The following is a 27,271-nucleotide window of genomic DNA, read 5'->3' as shown; positions in this document are numbered from 1 at the left end:
TACAGTCTGCACGTGGGGCATACTCCTAACGCCCCAAATCTGCCTGCTTTATGTACTGTTAATGTATTTGCTAAGCACCTGCAGTTATAGTTCCTCATGTTCCATCAAACTGAATTGTTTAGGAAATAGGAAGTATCTCTGGCTACATCAGGCCAAGACCATGTAATCCTCCCAGTAGCAGCCAGTCAGATATCTAAGGCTGTGTGAGTTTGTATAGGCAACCCATGAAACTGGGAAAAAGAGTAAATGTTGATCCAGGTAGCCCTTCTGTGAAGAATGATGAAGCTACCCATTTCTTATACCATTAGATGCATTTGGATTTTTAAGAGAAAAGAAGAATGTAGTCTCCTTTTTTTCTCCTGGACTTGCTTGTAAGTCATCTTCTAATGAAATAAAAAATGACTGCTTCCTTGAAGTGATTATCAGTTAGCAGGAACTCACATATTTGGGACATGTGATGCAAGGGGCTGGACTAGAAAAAAATGATTAAACTTGGCAAGTTTGACACAAGAGCAAGAAGTAGAAGACAACAGATAAGGTGGATAGAATTGGACTGAAGAAATCACTGAACTGTTCTTGAAAGAGCTACAGTTTAAGATGGTAGGCATTTGTCTATATAGTCACCCAGAGTCCTAGCTAAATTCTTAGTCATTTGAATGGATTGTAACTAACGTAGAAGTCACCTGGACAGAAAACTCTGACATATTTCCGTTTGAATGATCAGTTTGCTGTTAGTTAAGGAAACTCATTAATGTTCCCAGAATCTCCATAATCTTATAGTTCATCCACCAAATGAAAGTCATGCTTTTGTAACCTGAAGGATCAGGGATTGCAGTGTATGAAATGAGGTGTACCTTCAAACATTTTTGTGAAGCTGCAGCTAGCGCACTGTGCGTCTGACCACTTCCTTTTGCCGAGAGCACATAATTACTACTCCGTCAGTTGCACTGACTACTTTTCAAGTTTCTGTGCCCAGTTCAGAAAGTTGGTGGTTTCCCTTAAAGACCTTTGCAGTTTGACTCTACTGGAGCAGCCTCCATGTCTTGGTCCTTTGAGATCTGCTGGTGAATTCCTGCTGGAGATAGTGCTTTTGCCCCATTGAAGTTGCAAAATTAGCTTCCTAGAGTTGCCTGACGGACTCTAGTTGGTTTCAGAAGGCAAGTAAATTCTATTTTCTTTATGCAAGCATTATTTGACATTTGATCTATCTAATTAATCTAATTAATCAATCTAATTATTAGATTATTATCTAATATTGGCCTCCTTATTTGTTTATGGTATCACTTTTATTATCTATTTCGTGTGTGTGTGTATTCCCAGTTAACAAGGCTGTTATCCATATATCCATATATATATACATATACATATATATATCAGCCTTGTTGACTAGGAATTATAAGAATTATAGTCAGGAATTCAGCAGGGGAAGGGTATTCTGCAGTAAAATTCTGAAGTATATGATGGCATGCCATTGTTCTAGGGAAATAGATGTTGTGATTTCAGTCATATACATTAATTTAATGATATGGGTGATTAGTTGGCAAAATGCCTGGTCTCTTGGAACCATAGTTTGGAACATAGCTTTGATGTTTGAAACACAGATAAATAAATAATAGGAAAGATTGTAATAGTGAATCTTGGAGAACTGCTATGCTGCAATGGTGAGAGTGTTGGATTTGAATCAATATGATCCAGGTTCAAATTTCTGCTGGGCCACAAAGGGGTCTTTGGGCTATTTGCAGAGTATAGTTTCTTAATCAGTATATATTTACATCAGAAAGGATTTGATCATGCCAGGACTTAGCCATTTGAATCCTACTGAATTCAGTGAGGGAGCTAAACGGGTTCTTAAATGTTTTACTGAGCTCCAAAGTGTTTTGGTTGGATTTACTAATTGCTGATTTGTCCAAGCAAATAGTCCCTGTACAAATTAATACCTTTAAATTAAAGTAAATCTTTCTCATTTAATAATATAGTAGCAGTAGTAATAGAGGCATGTTAAAGAACTCTGATGTAGTTCAAGCACCACTTTCCCATGACGGAGAATTGTATTTTTTTCCACTGTCCACTCTTAAATTATTTTAATAATTGTTTTATTTTTTGTTGAGGGGAATGTATGTGTACTATGTTCCTTAGATGCAAAAATGTTTTGTGTCTACCTGAAAAATCCAAGAGGGGAAACAACCCTCACTGTAGCATGATGATGGTTGTGAACAACTCCTGTTTAGAAGGTTTTACAAGGAATACACCATTGACCAGATACAGTTCTATGCATGCAAATAATGGATTCAAAGGTGCCCCTTTAAGTCTACCACCCAGGCAGCCACTGAACTACCTGTATGGCTGGTCCAAGCCTTTTTGGTTGCTGGCTTGGATGATGCTGGAGTCACTTTTACCCTAATTTGGAGGCCTGGCACCAGTAGCAGTCTGAAAGCAGCTGCTGCCCCCCTTGGCTGTTCTCATCCATGTTGTGACCTTTGGAATAACCACAAGCCTCCCTTTCCTCTGAAGCAGCACAATTGGTGGTTTGGGATATTAACCTTGTGGGAGGCAGCCCAGAGAGCAAAGTAGCCATTTCAGGGCAGGCTTTTGAGCAGAAGTTGGCCTCTTGCATAAGTGCCCAGTGAAAGGTTAATGAGCATGAGTTAAAGCAGGCAAGGCAAATGTTCTTTTGAAAAAGGGCTGAACTCCCTTCTGCCAAAGAACAGGCAATCAGTCTGTTGGACAAGTGGGCATCCGATCAGGGTCAGAGAGAGACATGCTGATATGACAGAAAGCCACACGGCTCTACAGTTTTTCAGCATTCCTTTCAATGGGAGGACACCCACAGGATCAGGGGCTCAGATCTTTCAGGACTGAATGCTGAGCACTTGTAAACAGCCTAGATTCAGAGAGAGCGAGAGCAGAGGGGCAGATAGGTTCCATGAACAATGTCTGCCTATATGTGCCTGGGGGTCTCTGGTGTCTGTAAGAAGCACCTCTTTGCAAGTTGCTTCGGTCTAAAACTCTGGTTCTTGTCATCCCTGTTTGTGAATGTACTTCTTATAGATCAATGTTTCTCAACCTTAGCAACTTTAAGATGGGTGGACTTCAACTACCAGAATTCCCCAGCCAGCAGCTGGCTGGGGAATTCTGGTAGTTGAAGTCCACCCATCTTAAAGTTGCTAAGGTTGAGAAACATTGTTATAGACAGACATTGATCATGCCCTTTGGGAGAGGTTCATTTGTTCTTAGACAGTATGTGTGTCTACTTATTTGGTTACGTTTACAACCATTAACTACATTTCTGAATGTGTGTGTGTTTATGCACACAGATACACACACACATATATATGCAGCTCTCTTTCATACCACTTGGATTCCTGCTGGTGATCTTCCCCATGGATCATGCCTTCTTTCAGATCAGATTCAACATTGTATTTTGAAAAGTATGATTTAAACAAATTATAATTTAAAGGGAATTAGCATCATTGTAAGGCAGACATCCGTCTTAAATTGGAGCAACACTGGAGTCAGGAGAATGGGTAAAGGTCAGATCTCCAAATATATTACCTGAAAACATGGTTATTTCATGTGCAGCACATACAGTACAGAATGTTTTTGTAGCATTTTCTTTTTTTACATAACGAGGAAAGGAAAACATTTTGGAAGCAAATAGTGACTCCTGTAGATGCAGATGCAGCCTGTTGTCCAGGAGAGCAGTTGTACCAGAGATTTACTCAACTCACACCTGTGCCTGATTGTCTCTAGGTCGCAATTGCTTAATGTCACTCAGGCTTTCCTCCCAACCCTATATACACTTGTGAGAGAGAAGTCATTTTCTGCATCTATGCCTTCTGGGTTCTCACCATCATATAAATAGAAATAATTACATAGACTGGAAAAGGATTCCCAGCTATTGAGGATTTCTCAGAAATTAGCAGTTTACAAAAACAGCCAGTAGGTACTCAATGATTTAGTCAATCATCAGCCAGCATCTGTAACTAATTTTAAAAATCTGCAATACAGAAGACATATTTTACTGTTTGTGTGTTTAGTGATTTAGCAGACAAGCCAGTTTATGAGAATGAAAGAAGAAAAAGGCTGGCCCAGGGATCTTGCTTCCCTTGATCATTCTAGCCAGGTTCCATGGCCAAAATATCCATGGCGGGTGAACCTGAATAATTTCATGTACTGATCAGTGACTGTTCTCATTTTTTGCATTATGCCTAGTAGCCTCCCTTCTGTGGGTGAGATCATGGCTAGTCCTGTGATATTCTTGCAGATGGGCAGTTGGAGCAAACCACATAGGACAAAGGGCCTCAACACTCGTTTTCACCATCTTCAGCCTGCCCTGGTGCTTGTGGTAGGATTCTCAGAATTCCCAGCCAGAAGAGAAATTGTGCTTCTAACACATCTGGAGGCTGAGAAAGGCTGATCTTATATAGACAAAACTGACATATGAAATGTTCAGTTAGTTCCCTTGAGTTACCCACCCCTATATCTTGATTCAGTAGCTTTCGGGGCTCTTCAGGCCTCTTCCCCTATCCTACCCACTTTTGTCTGGATCCTACATATGGTTGCTGATCTTTACTGATTGTATGGTGGGGTGAAAGCCAGTGGAAATTCATCTAAATGAAGCTTCAAATTCTAGCCTTCCTTAGTCTGAGTAAACTGCTTCTTCATAAAGATCAAGGTTACTTCTATTATGGATGTTTTGGGAAGAGGAGGGAGACATTGGCATCTTTCATTCATTGTATGGAGAATTCAGTGTTTGTCAAAAAATTGCAGTCCAGCATTTCTAGTGTTATCCTCCGATGTTTTTTTCAGGTTTAATTTATTTTGTTATGGTTGCAGCTATGATAAATAACATATACTTGTAACACTGCTCTATCCCATATAGAAGACAAAGTACCATTGAAATTCTTTAGGACTTGTGCCTCTTTAAGTAACATATCTTCCAGGTCTTGCCTGTTTTATTAATTCCTGTTAACTGCAATCTTATTACTAGTAACAAATTGTTTCTTAAATCCCCTGGAATAGTCTCTGTTTCTATATATACTATAAATATTATTTTGTCCTTTTTAAAAAAAAAGATGTAATCAGAACTAAAGCTTCCTATGAGAACAGAATTGACACCGTCAATCGAGGGAGGATGTTCAAGTGAGACTTACGAAAGGATGATCATTCATTTCCTTATCCCAATAAACAGGAGGTGCTAAGACAGGCAGGATCTGCAAACATGAAACTTGTACTGAAATTGAAAATATCTTTCTGGTTGTGAAATGGGCCTAAAGGGTTTGTGTGAAAGGAACTCAAGCTTATGTCAGCAGATTTTCTGTGCCAGCTAATTGGCTGAAATATCAGTCTATCTATATGCCACCCATGGCTATCTTGTTTCATTTCCTCCTACGAGCCTATCTAGTGATTATCTGCTTTCTGGCTCTGGCAGACATGGTGGGGTTGCAACTGCTGGTTCTAATAGTTCTCCACCAACTGTATATTTATGGCAGACAGTTCCTATTGTGGATCTGGTGTTGTGCCCAGATACCCTTTTTTTTGGGAGGGGGGCACATAAAGACAAGAGGTTTCAATCTTCATTATATCTGCATAATTGCAAAACACTACTTGATAAGCCCAGATACTCATACCATAAGAAATGCAAATTCTTCCTTCCTCCTTTCCATGCATCCATGAGCAGGCATTTTTTGGTGCAAAAATGTGCAATTGCATTGCTGAAGCTGACATTAAAAGGGAACAAAGGGGCATGGGACAGAAACAGTTCATGCTCTCAAGTATCTGTCAGCCCAATCACTTGCCCCCAGACGACAGACAGACCTACAGACATACAGACATGGATTTTCCAGAGTGATCACTGAAAATCATATTAATGTAATTTATTAATGCTGTAATTTGTCCATGCAGTCTAAGTTGGGGGTGGGGTCTCTGGGCTGAGGACAGTGTATCACATGTGGACTGTGTGTTTCCCACTTCCAGTTTACAGCCACCTTTGTAGAATATGCAGAGTTTTGCATTGCCATGTTTTTATATGTGATAATAGTGGTCTGAGAAGAGACACTTGCAGACCTGCAGAAGGATGATTAATGCAGCATTCTCAGCACATGATTGACCATTACACCCCTGGTGGAGCCTTTAGTACCTTCAGATTCCCAGAACCACAGCCTTGTCCCAGGAACACATATGACACAGATGTGTCTGAGTACACATCTTTGGGGATGTTCTTTCTCTTTCTCTTTAAAATCAATTTGACATTTGACATTATATTTTACCTCTCTAAGCTGAGCCATGTTGGGATGCCTTCCACATGGTACGGATGCTGCTTCTCCATTAAAAAAGGGACACAGTGGTGGGTCAGGTGGTGGAAGAAGTTAGAGGAGAGGAATCCGTCTGCACGCCAACTGGCCTACCGTGCCTGGGCTTGCTGCTGAAAGCCTTTAAGGCACTGACAAGATGTTGGGTGGCAGGTCTATTAGAGGGCAGGGAACAGAGCATGTAAGAACTTGTGAGATGGAAATTAGGGGAGGAAAGAGGATGAGATGGTGAATGCTGGCATCCAGCGTCCTCTGGACACATCCCAAGAGGTTCTGTTTGTCTTTCAGAAGGAAAATGGCAGAAAGCTCCTTATTTGCACAGCGGCTGCAAGCCATTACGGTAAGTGTTTTCCATTCTCTCCTGCGGCACTTATGCAGAGGGGGTGCTCCAAGTTTTCGGCCAAGATCCTACTGCTGCCCCCCGTGGGAATGCCCTCCCATCCACAGTCCCAAGATGGGGATTAGGAAGGAGTGTGGATTGGCAGGCCCACTTGGTCAGATCATTATTTTCAAAACATGGAGCTCATAGACATAATAGCTTGACTCAGTTGTTCTTGTGGGCCCAGCTTGGACATAGAGAGATGGGATGTGAATCTCAATGCAGTTTATATAATGCTCATGCAGCTCAGAATTTCATATTATGTAGTTTTAGTTTGGAATAGACATGGGTCAAAGGCTGGTTTATGATATGTATCAATCCTCTGGGTGGCTCACTAAGGTCATCATGCCATTTACCCTGTGAGTGTTGCCAGACATTGTATCTCCTCCTGAATAACAAAATAAAGGTAAGAATTCTGCAGGGGGGAGGGGGAGAGAATGTTGATAGCATGTGATTCTAGCAGGCTCTGCTGATTGGATGGGAGATTTGGTGCCTTTCTCCACTGGCACCTAACCATTCCACAAGCCTGTTATTTTTTTTCCCTGCCATGTCCTTTTTTCATCACCAACCCATATCTGGGGTAGCTTAAAGTTGTCCTTAGCTGTTACAGTGTTAGTGTTTTCCCCCTTTAAGCAAGCAACAGTTTGCAGTAGTTTTGCCATGGGTATCTGATGAGCTTCACCAACCATGTGGTCATTGTCAGTCAGGTGATCCCTAACTGGGCATCTCTTGATCACTTTAGCCTGGTGTGGGGTGGTCCCTTCTTCTCCAGTCCTTGGGCACTGTCTTCCAGGTCCCTTATGAGTTGGGCAGCAGGATAGTTTGGTTTGTTTCAAATTTAACACAGCAAAGGAAGGGTTTTTTGGAGAGCAGAAGCAAGGGGAAGGAAGCTGGAGATTTTTTGCCTTAAAATGGCCCAGTGGAGAACTCTTTTGAGGTTAAGGACCATGGGGTTTTTTATTGGTTTTGGGGGGGTGGGCTGTGCAATGAGGCAAAATAGGCATGAATATATCACACACCCAGCTGTGTTTTTTAAATCATGTTTTGTGGCTTAATATATTGGGTGAATTCAGCAAATTGTGGATTGATCAGCAAACTATGATTAAGCAAACTATGTCTTAGTGCAACATGTAGACCTAATTTCTATCTTAGATTAGAAGGACAACAATAGCAGCACATCTGGATTAATTTAAGGGCTACTGAAATAGTGTATGAACTACAATTCTCCATCCTCACTCTGCCAGTGGCTGTTTACAAACCTGGAGCAACTATATAATTCCTTCCATTCATTAAAAAAGAAGCCTTGCTGGGGATGAAATTTCTGAGATCCTCCTCCTAGTCCCATGGGGAGAGACAGGAGGGTATCCTCCCAGAGAATAAGGGCTCCAATCCAGATTTCATTAAAACTTATTTTTGCTGGGAGAAGTTGCCAGACTCTTCCTGAATTGTCCAAGGAAGGGCTAAAAGAAATGACAGGAATGTCCCCAGCAGAAGGGACAGAGGGGCCAGCTGTTCTTCTCCACTTACAGTCTTTGCCTGGTGGCTTTGGGTTTGTGCTAAATATGGGCTGTTTGCCCTGCTCCATGGGAAACCTGGGGTAACCTGAGTCTCTTTCCTTGGCTTATCTTCTCTTCAAACAAATGAATAATTCATCAGACAATAGCTTCATCCTGAACCAAACAGAAGGAGAGAGAGGTCTGGAGCCTTGCCCAGACTTGGAAGAGGCAGGGATTGGGTTGGGGTTGTTTCCTGAGATGCAGCCGGGCTGCCCTTGTGTGGAGTCACATGCACCCATCCTGACAATGAGGTTGTCATGAATGCTGCATACCAGAAAGTGTAGCAGATATTTACTGTCATAAGAATTGCTTTAGCTGATGCTTCTGTGCAGGAATCAAATCTGGACAGAGCAGAGGGCAGCAGGGAGAGGAGGCTGTGAACTATCCTGTGCACTATGAATGCACAGGCATCTAGAGTATGCACACAGTAACAGACACATCAGTGGCCATATGTCTGCAGCAAGGTGTCTGGTACACACCCAGACTTTGTAAGCAGCAAGTACTCTTTTGCACACAAAAAGCAGAGCCTCCATAAGGTACACACCCAAATAGAAATCATATCCTGGTATTCACTGGCACCAATTAAACCAAAGTCAACACCACTCCTTACTTTCATTTATCCAACACCAATGCAGATAAGAATCCCATTTCACCTATAAGCAAGCATGCCCCAAAATAAGGGCAGCCCAAGGCAAACCAAACCACACCACCTCCCTCCTGCATATGTGATGATGGATCATAGACAAGTCTCCTGCTCAAGTTCTCATTAAAAGAATGTTTTCCCAATGATCTGATGCAATTCCCATTCCTTTCAAGAAGTGCTGATGGATTGTATACTGGGGATCAGATCTGTTTCTTTTCTGCTCTCCAAATCCAATGTGGCAGGCAGGTGTTTCATCTTTCCTCTTATCCGAGGATGGGAACTTCTGTAGATCATCCGTAAAGTACCCACAGCTCCAGATTAAATCTATGACATTCCTAGGTAACTGATCTCAGGTAGCAAGAGGAGGAAGATCCTTGGATCCTAGAAAGTCATTGCCAGTGAAAAGAAAGAGCACCATCCTCAGTGGTTAAATGTTCCAGACAGACATGCCTGTGGACATCACCCATCACACAATGCCATTCAACCTCAACATGCAGGGAAATACCTTCTCCTCTTGAATGAGTCTCTCCTAACAATCCCACCTCCACGTCTTTGCTTCCTGTTATAGAATCATTTTTCCAGCAATTAAAACAAAACTCCGGGAATGGTCCCTGCCTCCCTTCACTTTCTTGTCGATACGAATGGGACGAATCACCAGGAAGTCTCATCCCTTTGAATAAAAGGAAGCTTTCACAGATTTTAAAAATAAAAATAGATCTGAACAGACCTGTTCAAATTCCAAAGGATTCCAAAGTATTAGCCTATTGGCATTGTCTGAAAAATAAAATATACATATTCGAAAGTATAGGAGGAATATTACTAGCTACAAGTAGTTCATAATAAAGCTACTTATTGTTAACACAAGTCACATAGAGTGCATGACTCTTGTTCAACGACTTAGTCTCCCTGCATTGTTTGAACCTGAAACACCCACCATTTTGAGTTTCTGTTAAATTTGAATCGATCCTTGATCCTTGCTTATGAAGTCTGGTTTCCATAATCTCTAAACAGTGACTGCTCCAGGTTCTGAAAACATGGTAAATCTGTTTTTGGTTAAAGCCATGTATACTATGGAAGATGTTCACTCCTTAACTTGACAATATGTCATGCACACATTACCTTAGTTGGGACAGTGGGACAGGGCCTTCTGGGTGGCTGCACCCAAACTCTGAAATATCCTTCCCAAGGATACCCTCACTCCTAACTGGTGGGGAAAAAAATTACTTCCTGTTACCTGGAGGGGCTGATCATCCAGTGGCTGTAGAAAGATACATAATGTGCAATATTAATTTGTCATTTTAAATATTTAATTCTGAAGTTTTTAAATATTTTGATTTCTGTTACATTGTTTTCTGGTAGTTTAAAACTTGGTACTGTTTTAATATTTATATTGTAAATCAAAATATGTATTTAGTTAAATTGTGTACAGACCACCCACTACTAATTTCTTAAGTGCATAGAAATAGAATAGAAAAAGACACACAAACAGAATAGGAAATAGAAAAAGACACACAAAAAACCCTCATAGGAAATCTATGCTAATACAATGGTTGGCATCAAAGCTGCCGCAAACTCTTCCTTCTCTGAGCAGCTTTCTGCAAAAAGAGGCGCGCTCTCTGTTCTCAGGGTGTTTGGCGTTTCTGATAAAACGAAATCAAAACTGCCGCTGGTAGGGCTGAGGGGACACGGCAGTCTCCCCCACTCCGCTGTCCCCCACCTCCCCCGCTCCCTGTTGATGCTTTCAACAGGGCAAGCACTTCAGAGTCCGGGTGCACGCATTGCGCGGCTGGGCAGTTTTCGAAGCCTGTGCAAACCGGGAGTCGTCCAAACCAGGCGGAGGAACGCAGAAGGGAGCGATCAAGCGCTGCGGGAGGGACTCCTGTCGAACGGGGAGATAAGGCGCCGGAAAGCCCAACGGAAGAGGGCTCCGTTCAAGCGAGGCTGGTTCTGTTGGGGTTAATCCACGGCAGCGCGATCGGCCAGGCAAACAAGCAGCCGGGTCTGCCGCTCGCCCACGTGGGCTCGGTCCCGCCCTGCCTCCCTCCGCGGCGGGCCCTTTGTCCGCCCTTTTGCAGGGCGGCTCCTGCCTCGCCTCGCCTCGCCTCGCCTCACTCCGCCTCCCCCCCCCCCCGGTCCTTTTGCTTTGCTGCAGGAGCGGCGGAGGCTGCAGGAGCGCATCCTAGCCACCCGGCGGGAGCTGGAGGAAGAGAGACTGCGAGTCCAACGCCTCAAGGTACCATCCACGAAGGGGATACAGGAATGGATGGACCAGCGAGAGGTGGAGGTGGCTGTGCAAGGATCAGAAGCCAAAAGATTGGGGTGGGGGTGGGGGCTGTAGGGGGAAGGAAAGTGGTTGTAAGCGACAGCCGGTCCCCCCACACCAAACTGAGGGGAAGGAAGAGGCAGCGATGCACCCACCGAGCTGTGGTTCATACAGACCCTTTGGGGCTAGGTACATCCACGGCAATTCGAGAAGGCTGATTGGGTTTGCCCTATATTCAGTTTTGTTCAGCAGTCTTCTGATGCTCTGCCTTGAGCCAATTTATTTGTTAGTTTTCTATCCCATCTCTCCTCCAGGACCTCCAGTTTTTCCCCAGAACAAGCTTATATGTGTGGGGTGGTGGTGAGAGAAAAGGAAAGAATGTGTGCATTATGGAGTGGAGTATCTGCACTGGTGGGTGTGTCCAACATCTGCGGTCAAGCCACAGAGCTTCACGTGTAATTTCATTTGTGTATGACCATATATATGGGTGTGGCTGAACAAGCATAGGAGTGAATACATGTATGTGTACCTATGCATGGGCTTCTGACTGAAACTCATTTGTCTTGATGCATCCTGATAGCCCACGTGGTTACCTGGTGTGCATGTCTAGTATAAAGTGGACACTCAATGCCTTCTCTGTCTGTCCTAAGAGGAAATCCCTGCGTGATCGGTGGCTGATGGAGGGAACATCCATACCTGCTGATGACAAGGATTACATGTCTTCTCTTTGGGAGGCACAGTCTCGCGTCCAAGACTTAGAACAAGATCTGTCCAGGTGGGTGTGTCCTAAGGGATGGTGGATGTGGAGCTTTGGGATTACAGTAACTAGATGGGATTCACTTCCCATAATTTCATCCAGCCAAGGAACAGTCAGTTCATAAAGCAGAATGGTTGTTTCAAGAGACATGTAAGGGAAATGGCATTCAAAGGTAATCTTTTGCTGCTTGAAGGAGACTTCCTCCATCTGCAACACCTCTGGGTTGTAGCAGCTATGGAGTAGCTGGGCACAGTTGCCGTTCAGATAATCCTGCCTGTGGCCTTTCTTCCATGGCTGCCTCAGGGTCTCCTGCTCCCTCAACAAACAGCTCCTTTACTCTTCTGCTACACTTAATGCTTGCTGTCCAGAACACATGTGCCATCTGTCACCCTCCTTGTTCCCTTGAATTTCCTCCCCAGTCTGTGAAGAATTCCCCAGGGTTAGGGCCATAGGGTAGCCAAATGCATGTGCCTCTTTGGGGACCAGGAGAAGGGCCTCAGAAATATGCAAGCTTTGATTTCTCCAGAACTCTGTACCTGCTCCTCTTCTTAACTCATGCTTTTGGTACCTGCAATTCAAGAGCTTGCACACTTTATTATGAAGGTTCAGCCCAGTTTCGAATTCAAGATGCTTTTCTTTGTGAAGCCTAAATGACTGAATGGAGCCTACCATCTTCTCCTGACTTCATTAATTACCTGAACTTGCTTCCATTTCTTTCTCCTCCCCCTTCTGTTTCCCTGCATCACATTTTCATCTGTAAGCCACTCTGGGCAGAGACTTTTCCTCTGGTGTTGGTTTATATATAAAGAGCAACGTTTACAACAACTTGTGATTTTGGATAGAGCTGCAGATAGAGCTGATGATGGCATTGAGGTCCTCTGGGGACAAGCGCTGCTTAGCTGGGACTTGGTGTCTCCCTCCTGCCTCTGTGAGCTCTCTTTCCGGAAGAGGCTAAAAACAAAACTGAACTAAAGGGGGGGGGGGGCGGGGGGAAACCAACACACAAGACAGTAGTTTCAATTAAAACTACTGTCTGGCCTGAGGGAGCTGAAGGGAAGAAGGATAGGAATGCTCAGTTGAGTGATGATTCAGCAGCACTCCTGAGACAGTGCAAAAATAACCACCTAGCAGCCATGGCTGATCTGAAAAAGCTAAGCAGCATTGATTTGAATGGGAGGCCACCAGGTAATGCCAAGACTAGACTAGACTAGACTAGACTAGATTAGGCTAGACAGTTGGAAAAACATCCTGGAAGAAAGTATTGGCAAACCACTCTGGGCTGTTGCCAAGCAAACTACATAGCTGAACCACAAAGATACTGGAATCAAGATTGGCTCATATAAATCCTACCTTTTGGGAGGAGGGTGGGAAGCAACAAGAGAACCTACGTAAGTCCCATTGTAAATGTAGCAGAGTCTTCTCACATGCACACACCTTAAGCAACTACTCAGCAGTTGTCCAAGAAAGTAATAGTGTTCCACTCACAGTATTAAAAGACAGCTGGGTGAACTGTTTCTCAAATAGGGAATGGGACTTGAAATCCACTTAAACAATGAGACATACCTATTTTAACCTTTCTGCCCTGCTACGTCACCAAGGAGCTCTCCAGTGCAGACTATGAATCGAATAATAATAGTATATGACAAAACAAAAATATCAAATCAATAAACAATAATTAATTGAGTAGTCATATACATTGAAGTAATAAATACATCCAATCTGTAGCTGTCTCAGCAGCTTGCAAATGTCTATGTCAAAACCCAGCTTGTACTGTGTAGTAGTACAAAAGAATTCAGGAAGCTGGTTTGAATCTTTAAAATTCTACGCGAAGGGTGGTGAAGGCCTGGCCCAATAGATCTGGGAATTAGAGTTCAGTAACATCTGAAGGACCTCAGGCTCTCCCTGTTCTCTTATTCCTGTATACTTCAGCTGGAATCTGAAGTCTCCTCTCTGAAAGTTCATGCGGGTGAAGTTTGCAGATAAAGCCTTTCTTCCACTTTGTGGAGAAAGACAAACGATAAGAAACAGAGCCTTCTTGCTTCCTCATAGCGCCAAGCTTACTGTTGATTGTTTTCTTTAGAAAGCGGTCAGATGCATTTTAGGAACACATCAGAAACAGGCATCCAGTAGAACATTTATAATAATCTGCTCTAAAAGATATCAAAGCATGGGTTATGGTGCCCAAGTCCATCGATTTCCAAGTAAAAGAGTCTTCTCTTTTAAAATAGGGATGGGGAAATGCTCGCCCTTCAGAAGCTGTTGAACTTCAGTTCACCAGTGGTCATGCTCCCTGGGAATGCTGGGAGTGCAGCAGTATCTAGATCAGTGTTTCTCAACCTTGGCAACTTTAAGATGTGTGGACTTCAACTCCCAGAACTCCCCAGCCAGCATGGCTGACTGAGGAATTCTGAGAGTTGAAGTCCACACACCTTAAAAGTTGCCAAGGTCGAGAAACACTGCTCTAGAGGATCCCAGGTTCCCCATCTAGAACCTTGTAGAACCTTGATCTCAATACCAATGGGCTTTAAAGTGCTTCTCTTGCATTCCTCTACAGTCTGCAAAGGCCATAGAACGGTGTCTCTAATATCTCATTCTTTCTCTCTCTGAAGTCTCCAGTCTCAAATGCAGCACCTAGATAATGTGGACCTTCCCCAGGGACAGCAGCAACCATCTTTGAAGGAGGTGAAGCAGGCATCACTGGATGGCATTGTGAAGGTATTTATTAATTTGAATGCTGCCAAATCTTTTAGCCTCACAGCAGCGTATAACAACAGAGAAACGTAGTAAAACATCCAGGGTGAAATGTGCAATACAATTTAATATCAAACAAAAATACATAATGTCAGATTAAATGACTGACTAATAAAATCTGGTTCCAGATGGCATACAATATTCCCTAAAGATCCACGGGAAGTGGACAGCCTTCACTGTCTTCCAGAAGGCCATCCCCAGAAGGCCAGCTTAGCTCCTAAAGGAAGTCTGTTCCAGGATATAAGCACCTAGATTGATAAACAGTATTTTCTGGCTTCAGTCCCCATCACCTCACAAAACTGAGGTTCTCAGACGGGCCAATTCTGGTTGGTTCTGAAAGTATCTAGGCCTATAAGTCCAAACTAGCATGTTGAATTGCATCTGGAAACCTTTGCTAATAAGGCCCACAGGATAGTTGTAATGTGACAACAGCAGCTAGCCACAGTCAATATGTGCAAAACATGCATTTTGGACCGTCTGGACCCACATTGTCCATATTGTAAATGTCTAATCATACAGTTATGACTTGTATCGCTGTAGATATAAGCAGATCAATAGCCTTCCTCTGCAGCCTCAAGGTTTACAAGCATGTGGAGATAACCCTCCAGAAATGGTCACCCAGTAGTTTTAATGTAACAGAAGATGCAAATACCTAAGAAGCCTTTGTATCAAAAAATAGTTGCCTTTGAGTTGTGTCCAACTCCTGGTGACTTTCGTGGACACATCCATGCAGTTGTCTCAACATAGATGCCAAAGTGGTTTGCCATGGCCTTCTTCCAAGTGTTGCTTTTTAAAAAAAATTCTCATATAGTCCTGGATTTTCCTGATTTTCCCCGTCCAAGTACTAAGAACAGCTGACCCTGCTTTGCTTTCTACATTATTAAATAAATCCATCTCATTTCATTGTAAGTATGTTCAAATGTAAATGAAATCAGATCAAGTCCAGTTTTTGTTCTGGTCTCATCCCCTTTTGGAAATGAGGCTCCTGATAATGTTCCTTGAAGCCTTTGGTTCCATTGTTCAGGCTCAGGAGGCTTCTCATTTTGTTCTTCTGCCAGTGAAAATGATATCAGAAGCAAGGTTTTCACCAGGAAGAAAACTCTTACAGTTGGACAGGCCAGGGTTTGAAGCTGAATTATGACTTTTGTCTTTGGGAGCAACAATCCAAGACCTTGTTTTGGAAGCTATGCTGATGGTGAATTCATGATTGCTGAAGCTTTTCCTGATGGAAAAGGACCTAAGCAGGAGCATTTGAACAACAGGCTCTATTTCTTCATGAATAATACAACAGGATTCTGCAGAACTCCAGTTTATTGTCTTGTGTGAATGTAGCAACTAAGTTACAGCAGAACATGCTGAGACCAAACAATCTGCCTTTGCACAAACTTTTGCAGGTTGAGGGCAACTTCTGAATTTTAAATACTATGCCAGCAGCCTCATTTTGAAAAGTAGCAGACAAAAAGTAATTTTGATTTGATTTAATTTAATTTAAGCTATAAATATAATTAATATAATTTCATCCTCTGTTACATTAAAAAAAATTAATGCAATAAAATTTTTTAGTGGTCTCCGAGGTGTGATGTGCAGTTTTTGGGGGCCACATTTGGTACTTGGGGCTTTAGGTTTGGCCCTTTGGGGTAGCATGAGGAATGAACCAATACACAACCTGTTAAGTCAAGCAATGAGCCCATTGTTTTAAAGAGTTACAAAACTGAGGGGTGTTGAGCAAATGGTGTCCAGGTTCTGGACAAAGGCTTTTGGTGCAATCTGGCAAATGCCCTTCATTCCTGCCCCCTCCCACAAGTTTAACCTCGAAAAGGAAAAATATTGTATTCCTATTCATCATGGTGACAATGCTTTCTCTGAGAATAAATTAGATTAGATAAAGTATATTTAGTTCATGTGAAATTTCCTTGATTATCACTGTATCAAATTTCTTCCTTGTGTTTTCAGATTGATGGGACATCTTCCTCTTCTCCAGAAAGTGAGTAATTTTCCATTTGGTAAGATGCAGATTGTCTGGCGTACCTTATCACAGTGGGCACAATCAGCCTGGGAATTCTTTTATGCAGTTGCGATTGAAATAAATAGGACTATTTGTATAGACTAACTAATGGAGGAGATGGGTCATTACATAGAATTTGGGCTGCATTAATTGTGAGTCACAATTAATGATTTTATGTCCTCTTTAGAATTGTCCAGTACTTGCAGACCTAGACCTACACTCATACTAATGGATCAGCCTAAAGGGTCCCTTGCCCAAGTGAATGGTAGCGTTTTATCTCATATGACCTCAAGATTTTGTGGTCTCTGACCTGAACTTCTAAGTTTTTAATCTCTCTCACCAGGCTAAAATACCAAAAGGATGAATAAACTAAAGGACAAACTATTATTTGCACAGGTATCCATATGGCTTGTTAGCTCACAGATTCAGGGGATGGTTCTGTCAACAGTCACCTGCAAGCTTATCCATTATCAGTGAAAAGAACCACCCACTTTCCAGTTCACAGGAAAGCTTTTAGAAAGGAATTAAGGAAGTCTTTGCTCCAATGTATTGGGGGTAATCAGAGCTAGTCTGGTGCAGTGGTTAAGCCACCAGGCTAGAAACCAGAAGACCATGAATTCTAGTCCCGCCTTAGGCAGAAAGCTAGCTGGGAAGGAGGCAATGGCAAACCACTTCTGAAAACCTTGCCAAGAAAACTGCAGGGACTTGTCCAGGCAGTCTCCGAGAATTGGACACGACTGAATGGATTAAAAAAAAATTGAGAGTACATTGGTTCTAAATTGGGAATAGTTCAGTTGCTGAAATTCTTATAAATGTATCCCTTTCATCTCAATAAATCTTGTTAAATATGACTTTGTGAGAACTGTGCTTGGAAGAATTGACTTTGCTTGACTTTGAACTGCCAGTCTCAGCAAGGGTACCAACAAGCCCAGGTTGCTTTTTCGCTAGGCTTTACCTTTTGAGCTACACGAAACATCCTTTTGCTCCAGTGCGCTCCCTCTGCAAAGGGACCCGGTTAACCTAACTGAAAGTAATGCTTTCTTTACAGAGGGAAATATCACTGAGACCAAACTTGAGTTGGCTTCTGTTCCTCCTCAGAAGCCCATGCAGGCAACAACCAAGGAACAACTGGAGAATGGAGACATGTCAGGAGATGGTGGGTATTAGCAGCTGGCAAGATCTGCCATTAGGTAAGGGATCAGGCCAGATCCTTAGGTGGTGATAAAGATAAAATCTACAGTCCAAATTCCACAGAGCCAAGAGGACAATAGGCATAACTGCTGAGCAGGTTTGCATCTGTCACATGATTTCTTGCAAACATGGACTTTGATATGGAGTGGTAGAAAATTTGCCATGACAAAAAATCTTGGTTTCCACTGTAAGCGGACCGCTCCTTTTGGAGTCAGGACTTCTGAAGGTTCACTCTTGTTTTAGAAGAGCAATTGGGGTAGGTGGTGGGGATGGCAAAAAATACTTTATTTGGCAAGGGTTCATGACAGATGAAATCCTGTGGAGCTCAGGAGCACTTCAGACTTCCTTGCTGAGAAGATCATTAACGGGAGAGATTAATCTCTGAAAGACAGACTTGCTCATTGCTGTGATAGGCCACTCGAATGCTAAACCATGGGGGAGAATCCAGTGTGTATTAGGTGCACTTTAGGTTTATGCAGAATTCTAGTAAGGCCCAACTTCATGAAATGATTATTTATCCTATACTGTTTCCTAAAATCTGTTGCATGGGAAATGTCTAGCCTGCAGGCCGCATGAGGGTCTCATGGTCCTTGAGGAATCTAGACAACTCCTCCCCCTTCTGCCAAAGCCCTGACCTTTGCTCCCCCCCCCATTTCTATCAGAAAGATCTTATCTCTGACCAGCACCTGATTGGAGGTAACTCCCTCCTTCTGCACACAAGCACTATTGTTTTTTACCAAAACACAACTTTAAAATAGCCCCCATTAATGGAGATACTTTAAAATGTCCTTACTAAACAGTTAGTAAAAGAAGTTGTTTCTAAGGATAGATGGGATAACCTGCCTTTCCCCAACGTGCCTTTTAACCCATACTACAGTAAGTATTTCGGATAGTCTCCATATTAATGGGCACTGTTCTACAGACTTCTTGGATGTGCTGTGAGGATTTCCTATCAGTGTGAATGGAATGTGTAGGGAACGTTAGGCTGAATATTTCCCCTTCCCATTTATATGTTACATTCTGCTGAAGGTTGCTTGCCCTCTGGGATGCTCTTCAAGGGTGACATGTAGGCTGTGGTCACTCTGGGCCAAAGCTAGCCAAAAGTGTTTCTGGTTTTGTGGTATCTCCCGCCCCTCCCCCCCTTTCTGCCCACTCCTCCTTTCTCTCTCCCTTCCCTTCCTACTTAACCCAGAAGACTAAAGAACAGTGTCCTTCCCCAGAGGGTGCTTTTAAGATGAACCTGTGGGATTCATCCTGTCTCTCCATGCTCTACAAAACACAGGGGATCCATTATAGATGTGCACTGTAGTTTCTGCAACATGCACAGATTCCATATGGAAGATGTAAGCATTCTTTGGTAGAAGGGACATCTTGTGTGGAAAGAGTTATCTGAAACTTTCAGATGTGAACACCATCACATGAAAGTGGTGCTGGAAAGATAAAGTTCTTATGCACTTTCTTCAGTGTCATCAGTGTAACTGCACTTACTGGAGCTTCTTGGCTAGCAGACAAACCCTACCCAGGAGGCTACTTGCAGAATAGGAACTGTAAGTAAGAGAAGTGGGGATTAGACAAAGATGGGGAGATAGATCTAAGTAAATGCAGCTGACTATACCTTGGATTTGGAAACAGAGATTAAGGGGCTAAGTCAAAGGTTGCTTCATCTGCTATATAGGTCTGGCCCAAGTTATTTTGGTGCCTGAAGTAGAAAATCTAAATTGCATTCTCTCCTCCCATTAATGCACAATTCCTTAGGGAAGATCTCTGATGCAAGCCTCATTGAAATGAATGAAAATGGCACAACTGCACAGATCTATAAACCAAGATCTGAAGAGAAGCCAGACTACGGTTTATATGCCAGTCTTTTGGTAATACTCTAGCCTCCCTGATGCTGCAGGGCCATTTTATATGCTCAGGGAAGACTACCATCCACACAGATTTACATAATTGTATGGACCATCAGCTGGCCTAGAGAGAGCTGAAAGGGAGGGTCCTCAATGTCAGTATCCTGAGTGACCCAAGTAAAGCTCCACCTTTTACAAAGCAGGCCTGCTTAGGAGGTCATTCTCCCATGCTAACATTGGGCAAATATTCTCTGCCCATCTCATACAAAAGTGTTGACTATTACCCACTATGTTTTGTGTTCCTTACTGCTAGAAGGTAGATGTATCAACATCCTCCCCATGTTTGTTAGAAGAAGTAGGAAGTCTCCCACATGCTTTTGCACTGCCCCTCCCGTGTAGTGTGGAGAGTTCAATTAATAACACCTTTCCTAACCCATCTTCATGCCAGTTCAGAACAGCAGATAGGTCTCTGGGTATTTCCAGAAGAGCTGCCAAATTTATTACAGTTGCTATTGCTATTAGATACTCAGCTTATATATCAAATTGTGCAGATTTCTTGATATTTATACTTGGTTTCTGATGTACTTGATTTGATCTTTGTCTATAAATTCAAATAAATAAGTAAGACCTAAATTAGTTCAGTGAGTCTCAGGCAAGAAAATGTCCTGGTGTATTCTCTAGAATCAGCCTATAGCTTCCTCTGCACCACTCAGGATGCTGTAGTCTTCCCTATGCTCCAGATTGCTCGACTACTGTCTCCATCATCCTCTGGAAGGCATGATGCTGCTGTTTCTCAACACATTGTGCCTCTGGCATCTTGCTGTGTTGTGAAGCAGAGAAGTAGAAACATTCCAGTAATTTTATTAAATAAATAAATAGATAAATAAATAAATAAATTTATATCACCACCCATCTCCCCCAATGGGGAGATGGGCAGTGTTCAAGCTGAGTTGATTGGAAGTCAGAATATTGATGTTTCTTTACTTCTCCCCTTTATGTTTTTAAGGAGAGCAAATGAATCAACTGTTCTTAAAAGTGAGATTTTGAAATTATGGGACCAAGAGCTTGAAAGGGGAGAAGAAAGGCAGTGTTAAGACTGGCAAGACCCAGTCAGAATGTAGGTGGTATAACTGCAGTTGGAAAAGCTATCAGAGGACAAACAGACCAAATTGTGGGGACTGCTTGGTTTGTCAGTTGTCTCTTCTGGACTGAGAAGCTGGAGCTTAACTTCAAGTGAGTTGTCTGCATTGCAAGACCGGCAAGGGCTGTGTCCAAACTAGGGACAAAGGGGATTGGTCATCATCCCAAAGGTAGACCAGCTGAATATGAATCTCCTTTCCCACGTCAGCCTGAAGCTATGCTTTGGTCAAGAAGCCTATCACTCACACAGCCTATAAGTCCCAGCTTTTGGAAGGGGTTGGGGGTGGGGAGAGCCATAATACAGCAAACCATTATCTATACTGTAAACCAGTATGACTTGTTTGGTGGATATGCCCAGTGAACATAAATCAGCTCTGAGAATTCTTGAAATTGTAGTTCTGGTGCATCTGGAGGGCACCAGGTTGAGGAAGGTTGGCTTCTGTATTATTGGAAGTATTTAAAAAGAGTATATATATCAGGACCAGAATGTCTGACATTTCCTTTTGTTCTCCAAAGGTATTTTTGGCAGTGAAGGCAGCTCTGAAAAAACAGGAGTCAAAGTAAACCCTGTGGCTATGGAAAGTGGGGGCCTTCAACCTCATCAAGGGAGAACCAAGGCTGCTCCTGCTATGAAGAATTTGGATTCTAGTGAAGCCCCTGCTGCCCACCAAAGAAAGCTGGCAGTGGAAAAGATGGTCATCAGAGATCATTTGGGGCAGGCAGTGGGAAGCATGGATGCTGTTGGGCAGACCCAGAGCTTCATTAGGAAAGAGGAAGAGTTGGGGGACCATGATAACATGGGGAATGACTGTGAAGAATGGAGTAGTTCAGGTCTTCTTTGCAATGTAGTGGATCAAAAGAAGACTGGCTATGCTACTGAAAACTGCCCAGACAGTGATTTTGGTAGCCGTGATGGCCCAGAGGGAGAGTCCCCAACCTCCCATGATCAGCAAAATCCTCCCAGCCTTCTACAGGACAGGACTATCTGCCTTGATTCCCCCAGGAAGCAGGCAGATAGTGAGCATGAGATAGGCTCTTTGGTCAGGGAGGCAATTCTGATGGAAATGGGGCAGAAAGAACTACCAGAGCAAAATGCAAAGGAGGTAGAGCCTGCCAGAGACCTGGCAGTCTGTGATGTTGCTGCAGAAGAAGCAGTGACAGGGAAGCAGGCAAATCACACAAAGGAGGAGGAGATGCAAGAATGCCATGCATCAGAGACAATAATGCTGGGGGAAGCAGGAGAGGGGGAGGAGACCAGACAACCTGTTTCAGACCAGATCTCTTCTGTGCAAGAAACAAAGATTTTGAACACTTCGGAAGAAGCTAAGCTGTCTCTTCTTGATCCAGTCATGACTTCATCTCCATCAGATCAGATTCCTTCTCTGCCAGATACTAAAGGATTCCCTCTAGAACAGAATCCATCTTTTCAGGAGACTGAAACTCCACTCCTAGAGTCAGAACAGTCATTATTACCAAATCAGAGTCCATCTCCCCTTTTGGACCAATCTGTTTCACTGCAAGAAAATAAGGGTTCTCTTTTAGGTCAAATCCCATCTTCACTGCCAGAATCCTTTATGGAGTCAAATCCATCATCTTTGCAGGACCATTTTTCTTCTCCAGAGCAGAAAGCATTCTTATTACAAGGTGATACTACTTCTCAAGATGCTAAACACGTCTTGTTGGACCAGACCCCATCATCTGTACATGAAGCTAATGGAAAAAATCTGGACCAAATCTCAACATCTCTTCAAGAATATAGTGATTCTGTAGTAGACCAAATACTGCCTACCTCTCCAGACCAGCTCACATCTCTGCCAGGAGAGATTCCTTCCTCATTACATGAAGGACAGAGATCCCCCCAGATTTTACCAACTGTTCTGGACCAAGAACAACTCGTGCTGGAGATGAAAGGTCCCCTTCCAAATATAACCCCTTCTGTTACTAATCAACTCTCTCCTCTACCTGATCAAATCACATCCCTTCAAGAAGCCAATAATTTTTCCTTGGAAGAAGAAGTTCCAGTAGCTTTGCAAGTCCAAATGCCAACTGTTACAGAGTCTCAAATAGTGCTTCTGCTTGAGACTGATAAATTTCCTTCAGGCCAGATCCCATTATCTGAGGATGAAGGCAAGGAGACACCAACAACTGGGCCAGACCAAATTCCACTAGGCCTCCAGGACCAGAAACCCACATTTCTGGGGGGCAAGACCCCTTCTCTGCAGGAGGTAGGAGGATCTCTAACTGATCAGGTTCATACATCACTTCAAAGTCAGACCTCCTTTCTCCCAGAAATATCACTTCAAGAACAGGCCCAGCCAACAGTAGTGGAGCGCATGTCAGCCTCTCTGCAGGACCAGATCTCTTCCCTTGAAGAAACAGAAGAGATTCTTGGAGGAAAGATCTCTCCATCTCATGTGGAAGAGATCCCTACATTGCTGGATCAAGCCGCAACACCTAACAAAGACCAGTGTCCAGTACTGCAAGAGACAACTGTTCTTGATGCTTTGCTGACTTCGAACCAAGACTCTGCTCAACCGCTCCTGGATGCAGCTGTAAGTTCAAAGAATCAGGAATTGAAAGGCGACAGAGATGCTAATTTGGCTTCAGGAGTAGCAGAAACCACTGAAATCCAAGAAAACGTTGCTGCTGAGCAACAACCTTTGTTGAATGAGCTGAAAACCACAGTAGCCCCACAGGACATTTCTCTAGGAGATCAGCAGCAGTCCAAGACTGGGATCCAAAAGCATCATGGAGCCTCAGTCCAGGAGGCTCCAATCTACATCACCACTGATGCCAATCCTGCCTCATGCCATCTCCAACCTGCAGTATCACACCAGGGGGAGGGTCAAGAGCAGGAGCAGAACAGACGCAAGCAGAAGACGTGCCAATGCTGCTTGGTCATGTAAGCTTGGCATCTCTCACCCAGTTGAGGAGAACAGGTGTCATTGATCTGGCCCTAGCAGCAGGCTCTGAAAGTGCTAACATGCCCTGCTAATCATGTAGTGTAGGCATCTCACACATTCATGCATGCGCATGCACACACATGCATACAGTACACACTCCATGGAGGGACTCAGAGGCAAGTTGCATAGATGGATCCATGGAAGGCTTGCTGTGTCACAGAAAGAGTTTGTTCAATGACAGGATTGTTTCTCTTTATTGATATCTCATAGCTCTCCTCCCTGCTTTCCAGGAGGTAGCAAATGAAGGATGCCCTGCTTGGGCAAATTGTGTAGGCCCACACGTTCTCCTGCAGCATGCACGCCTCTCCATACACTAGCAGTGTAGACCTGCATTTCTGTTGGCACTGTCAAACACTGATGCTTGAACTTTATCACCATTCCCTCCACTTATAGTTTATGTGCCTGCATGTCATCCTTGTGCATGCACGTACATTACACACTTAGAATGCACATGCATGTGCACAAGGGTTATAACATGCAAACCAAGATACGGGCATATCCATCTTTTCTTCCTTTGGCTTGCAAGGCATTTTCCTATCTTGGAAAACACCTGAGTTATGTGCCATTGCGAACCTACAGGCTTCCACAACTCCTTCACAGGGCTGGACACAAAGGCTACAAGATGCATGCAGAACTCCTGCCACCCACACTCTCCGCATGTGCCTGAACCCCTTCCGCTGAGTTGGCATGACTCACCAAATCAATCTGGACCCACTCCAGACACTGAGCAATGCCTTCCTCCTGTTCCCACCTCCTGTTCCTCTGCTAAGATGGCCAGCTGGACACAACTAATCGTGCAGGGCACTGACCCCTAGACACAAGAGGACTCCCTGCCAATGGGCGGTGTGTTGCAGAGACTTTGGACAAGGCACTACTGGAACCTTCTCTCCTAAATGTGGTCTCCAGCCAAGATCTTGTGTAGGGTAGACTCAATGTTCTACCTCCCAAGACAGGACTGAGAAGCCTTTCCTAGCTCTGATTCTTCCCTTCCTATAAAAAGCCTGGGCTTGTGCCCTGCCAGGTCACAAGCCCTCCCCCCAGCCCTCCACTTCCTCCTTCCAGTGACTGTTTATTCTATGCACTTTGTTTTAATTTTAGTGATATAACTTCTGTTAGGGCCACCACCTAAGCCAGTAAGAGCCTTTTACATGTCAGTTTCTGGCCAATACTGAAAGATTCTCAATTAAAGTCAGATGCAATGACAAGCAAGACCTGTGACTCTGCTTGGGATAGGGACATGAGATTTGCATCTTGGACTTGGAAATGGGGCAGTCTAGCAGAGCTGTCTGATGATCAGCTTCGTGCCAATAACCAAAGCCCGGGTGTGAACTGGGGGTAGACTGGGTGAAGAGTTGGTGATCCTGTCTCTTGCACCAGGTTTTCTGGTCCTGGGAAAGAGGCAGCAGTTAAAAGCCACTTCACCATCTCCCCTTTTCCAATAAGGGCTTATCATGAATAATAAATAACAATGCATTGTGTTTATATATGGCTTTTAAAGCACTGAAAGTACACCCCATGCAATCTCAGTCATACTCAACAATAATCCAGTTAAGTAGGTCAGTGCTCCATCACGCTGCAGAAACTGAGCGAGGAAAGCAGAGGCTGAAAGAACAGATAACTTGTTTAAAATGTCACGCAGTGCCTCTCCTTGCCCAAACTAGTTTTGGCTTTTTCCTTCTGGTTAGGGCTGCTCTATTCCAGACCTGAAGCGTTGCAAGTGAGTGAGCACACGTAAGCATTGCCTTGACGGACTTCCTCCCAGGGCTCCCATTCCAAGTGTCTCATGGGGAGAAGAAATAGCAGCCAAAGTAGTTTGAGATGTGTAATGTAGATATACCAGGTGTGTTCCTGGCAGAGCTAAGATTTGGAACTGTGATGGTGGTGAAGGGGAAGCTCTCTTCCTCACAGTGTGTACTGTGGTCCACTACGTTATGACAATAACATATTGGTATACGGGGAGGCCAGAGGCGGATGAAGCACTTTGACGCGAATGTCTTTGTTTTAATATAGTAAACTTTATTAGGTTTCAAGAGAAGAACAAAAACGACAAAAAACAAAAAAAAAACTACAAAGAAAGAAAAAAACTACAGAAGTGCGGAAACACAAGAGAATTTTTTTTCAAATTTACAAAAAGATGTGGCTTCTGACTTTTAACAGCAAAGGTATACAAAAGAATTTCCATAATCAATCTCTTACTCTATATTAAACCAAAACACCACATGATTTCTTTAAGTCATTCCCCTTTAACACATAATAAAAATCACTAAGCACAGTTACTCCTCCCCCTTATATTAAAATAAAGGGGAAAAAAGTTCATATAACCCTAAACATCTTTCTCCTCTTCAAAAGATAAAAATATTTAATTATTCCCTTCCTACCACTATTCTATACTTTTCTGTCTACTATAATAATCAAATTAAAAAGCACGTAAGTTGTCTGCTATTATACTTAATAGTACAACAATTTTAATAATCCCAATCTTAATAAACCCCAAAAACAAAGCCAATGCAAAACGGTAAATCCAAATCTCTTAAGGCAAGTAGCATCAGTCAAATCCTTAAAGCAAACCAGGTGAACATTCTTTAACCCTAATACAATAGTTTTAACGATTTTAATCTTAATAAACCCAAAAAACAAAGCCAATGCAAAATGGTAAATCCAAATCTCTTAAGGCAAGTAGTATCAGTCAAATCCTTAAAGCAAACCAGGTGAATGTTCTTCAACCCTTATCCCACTTCAGAATAAACCAAAGCAGTTACATAGCCCCACAATGTGCACAGAGCTTTCCTCTTGAAAGAATCAAACAGCCCAACTGCCCCCCCTCAAAGATTCCAGGTTCTTTTATGGCATTCCACCAGGAGATCGATTTTACTTATGGCTTGCAGATCACTCTCTCCTTTAGATTTCTCCAACTCCATTATCCAATCTTCATCCAGCATCTCAATAAAAATCCCAATCTCAGTCTTAAAAAAAACCCTGTCTATCGCTCTTAAATTCCTCAATTTCATCCACCACATCCCCAACCTGACGGCACATTTTAGATCTCATATTTTCCACAATGTCCTGGATATCTTGCATAAAAGTTTGATAGAAGTCAGAAGAAATCTGTTTAAAATCCTGGTGAAAGTCAGAAAGTATCTGTTCGAAATCCTCCATGTCTCATGCAGTAAATTATGGCACCCCCTAGGAGCTTAACCAGCAAAAGTTGAAGATATGAAAGGATTCTGGAATGTGTTTATATAAGCGAACTAAGATATGCAGACACTTCCCCAGGAAAAGTAGAAACAGAAAACTGAAAGTTCAGAACGGCCGATTCAACATGTAGGAAAATGCTAATATCTTCAAATTTAGTACAAAAATAACAACAGGAAGACAATTGTTTACTCTCAATCTTTGGAATTTCCTTTGGAAGGAAAACAAAATCCCAAACTTAAAAGATTTTTTTAAAAAAAGTAATCCCAAAAGTAA

The 27,271-nt window shown here is 43.0% G+C and overlaps 2 protein-coding genes across 4 annotated transcripts in view; both read left to right on the top strand.

Annotated features, from left to right (window-relative positions):
* PALM3 (paralemmin 3) overlaps nt 1-25,008 on the top strand; it is a 32,205-nt gene extending 7,197 nt beyond the window's left edge. The window contains exons 1-8 of one of the 3 annotated variants that reach the window (XM_063294348.1): nt 1,033-1,157; nt 6,600-6,651; nt 11,042-11,122; nt 11,803-11,927; nt 14,519-14,624; nt 16,614-16,644; nt 17,714-17,821; nt 21,357-25,008. In XM_063294348.1, the coding sequence (XP_063150418.1) occupies nt 6,607-6,651; nt 11,042-11,122; nt 11,803-11,927; nt 14,519-14,624; nt 16,614-16,644; nt 17,714-17,821; nt 21,357-23,746 (2,886 nt within the window). In that variant the 5' untranslated portion in view covers nt 1,033-1,157; nt 6,600-6,606 and the 3' untranslated portion in view covers nt 23,747-25,008. Of the gene's footprint in view, nt 1-1,032; nt 1,158-6,599; nt 6,652-11,041; nt 11,123-11,802; nt 11,928-14,518; nt 14,625-16,613; nt 16,645-17,713; nt 17,822-21,356 lie in introns of those variants that run through there. The other 2 variants (XM_063294349.1, XM_063294350.1) reach the window with 2 other exon arrangements.
* The window catches only part of KHSRP (KH-type splicing regulatory protein), a 292,174-nt gene that overhangs the window by 162,179 nt on the left and 102,724 nt on the right, over nt 1-27,271 (top strand). The gene's annotated exons all lie outside the window — the stretch shown is intronic.

Source organism: Candoia aspera, chromosome 2 (genome assembly GCF_035149785.1).
Source record: "Candoia aspera isolate rCanAsp1 chromosome 2, rCanAsp1.hap2, whole genome shotgun sequence".
In the NCBI taxonomy this organism is placed as follows: Eukaryota; Metazoa; Chordata; class Lepidosauria; order Squamata; family Boidae; genus Candoia; species Candoia aspera.
This window is presented reverse-complemented; position numbering and strand designations above follow the sequence as displayed.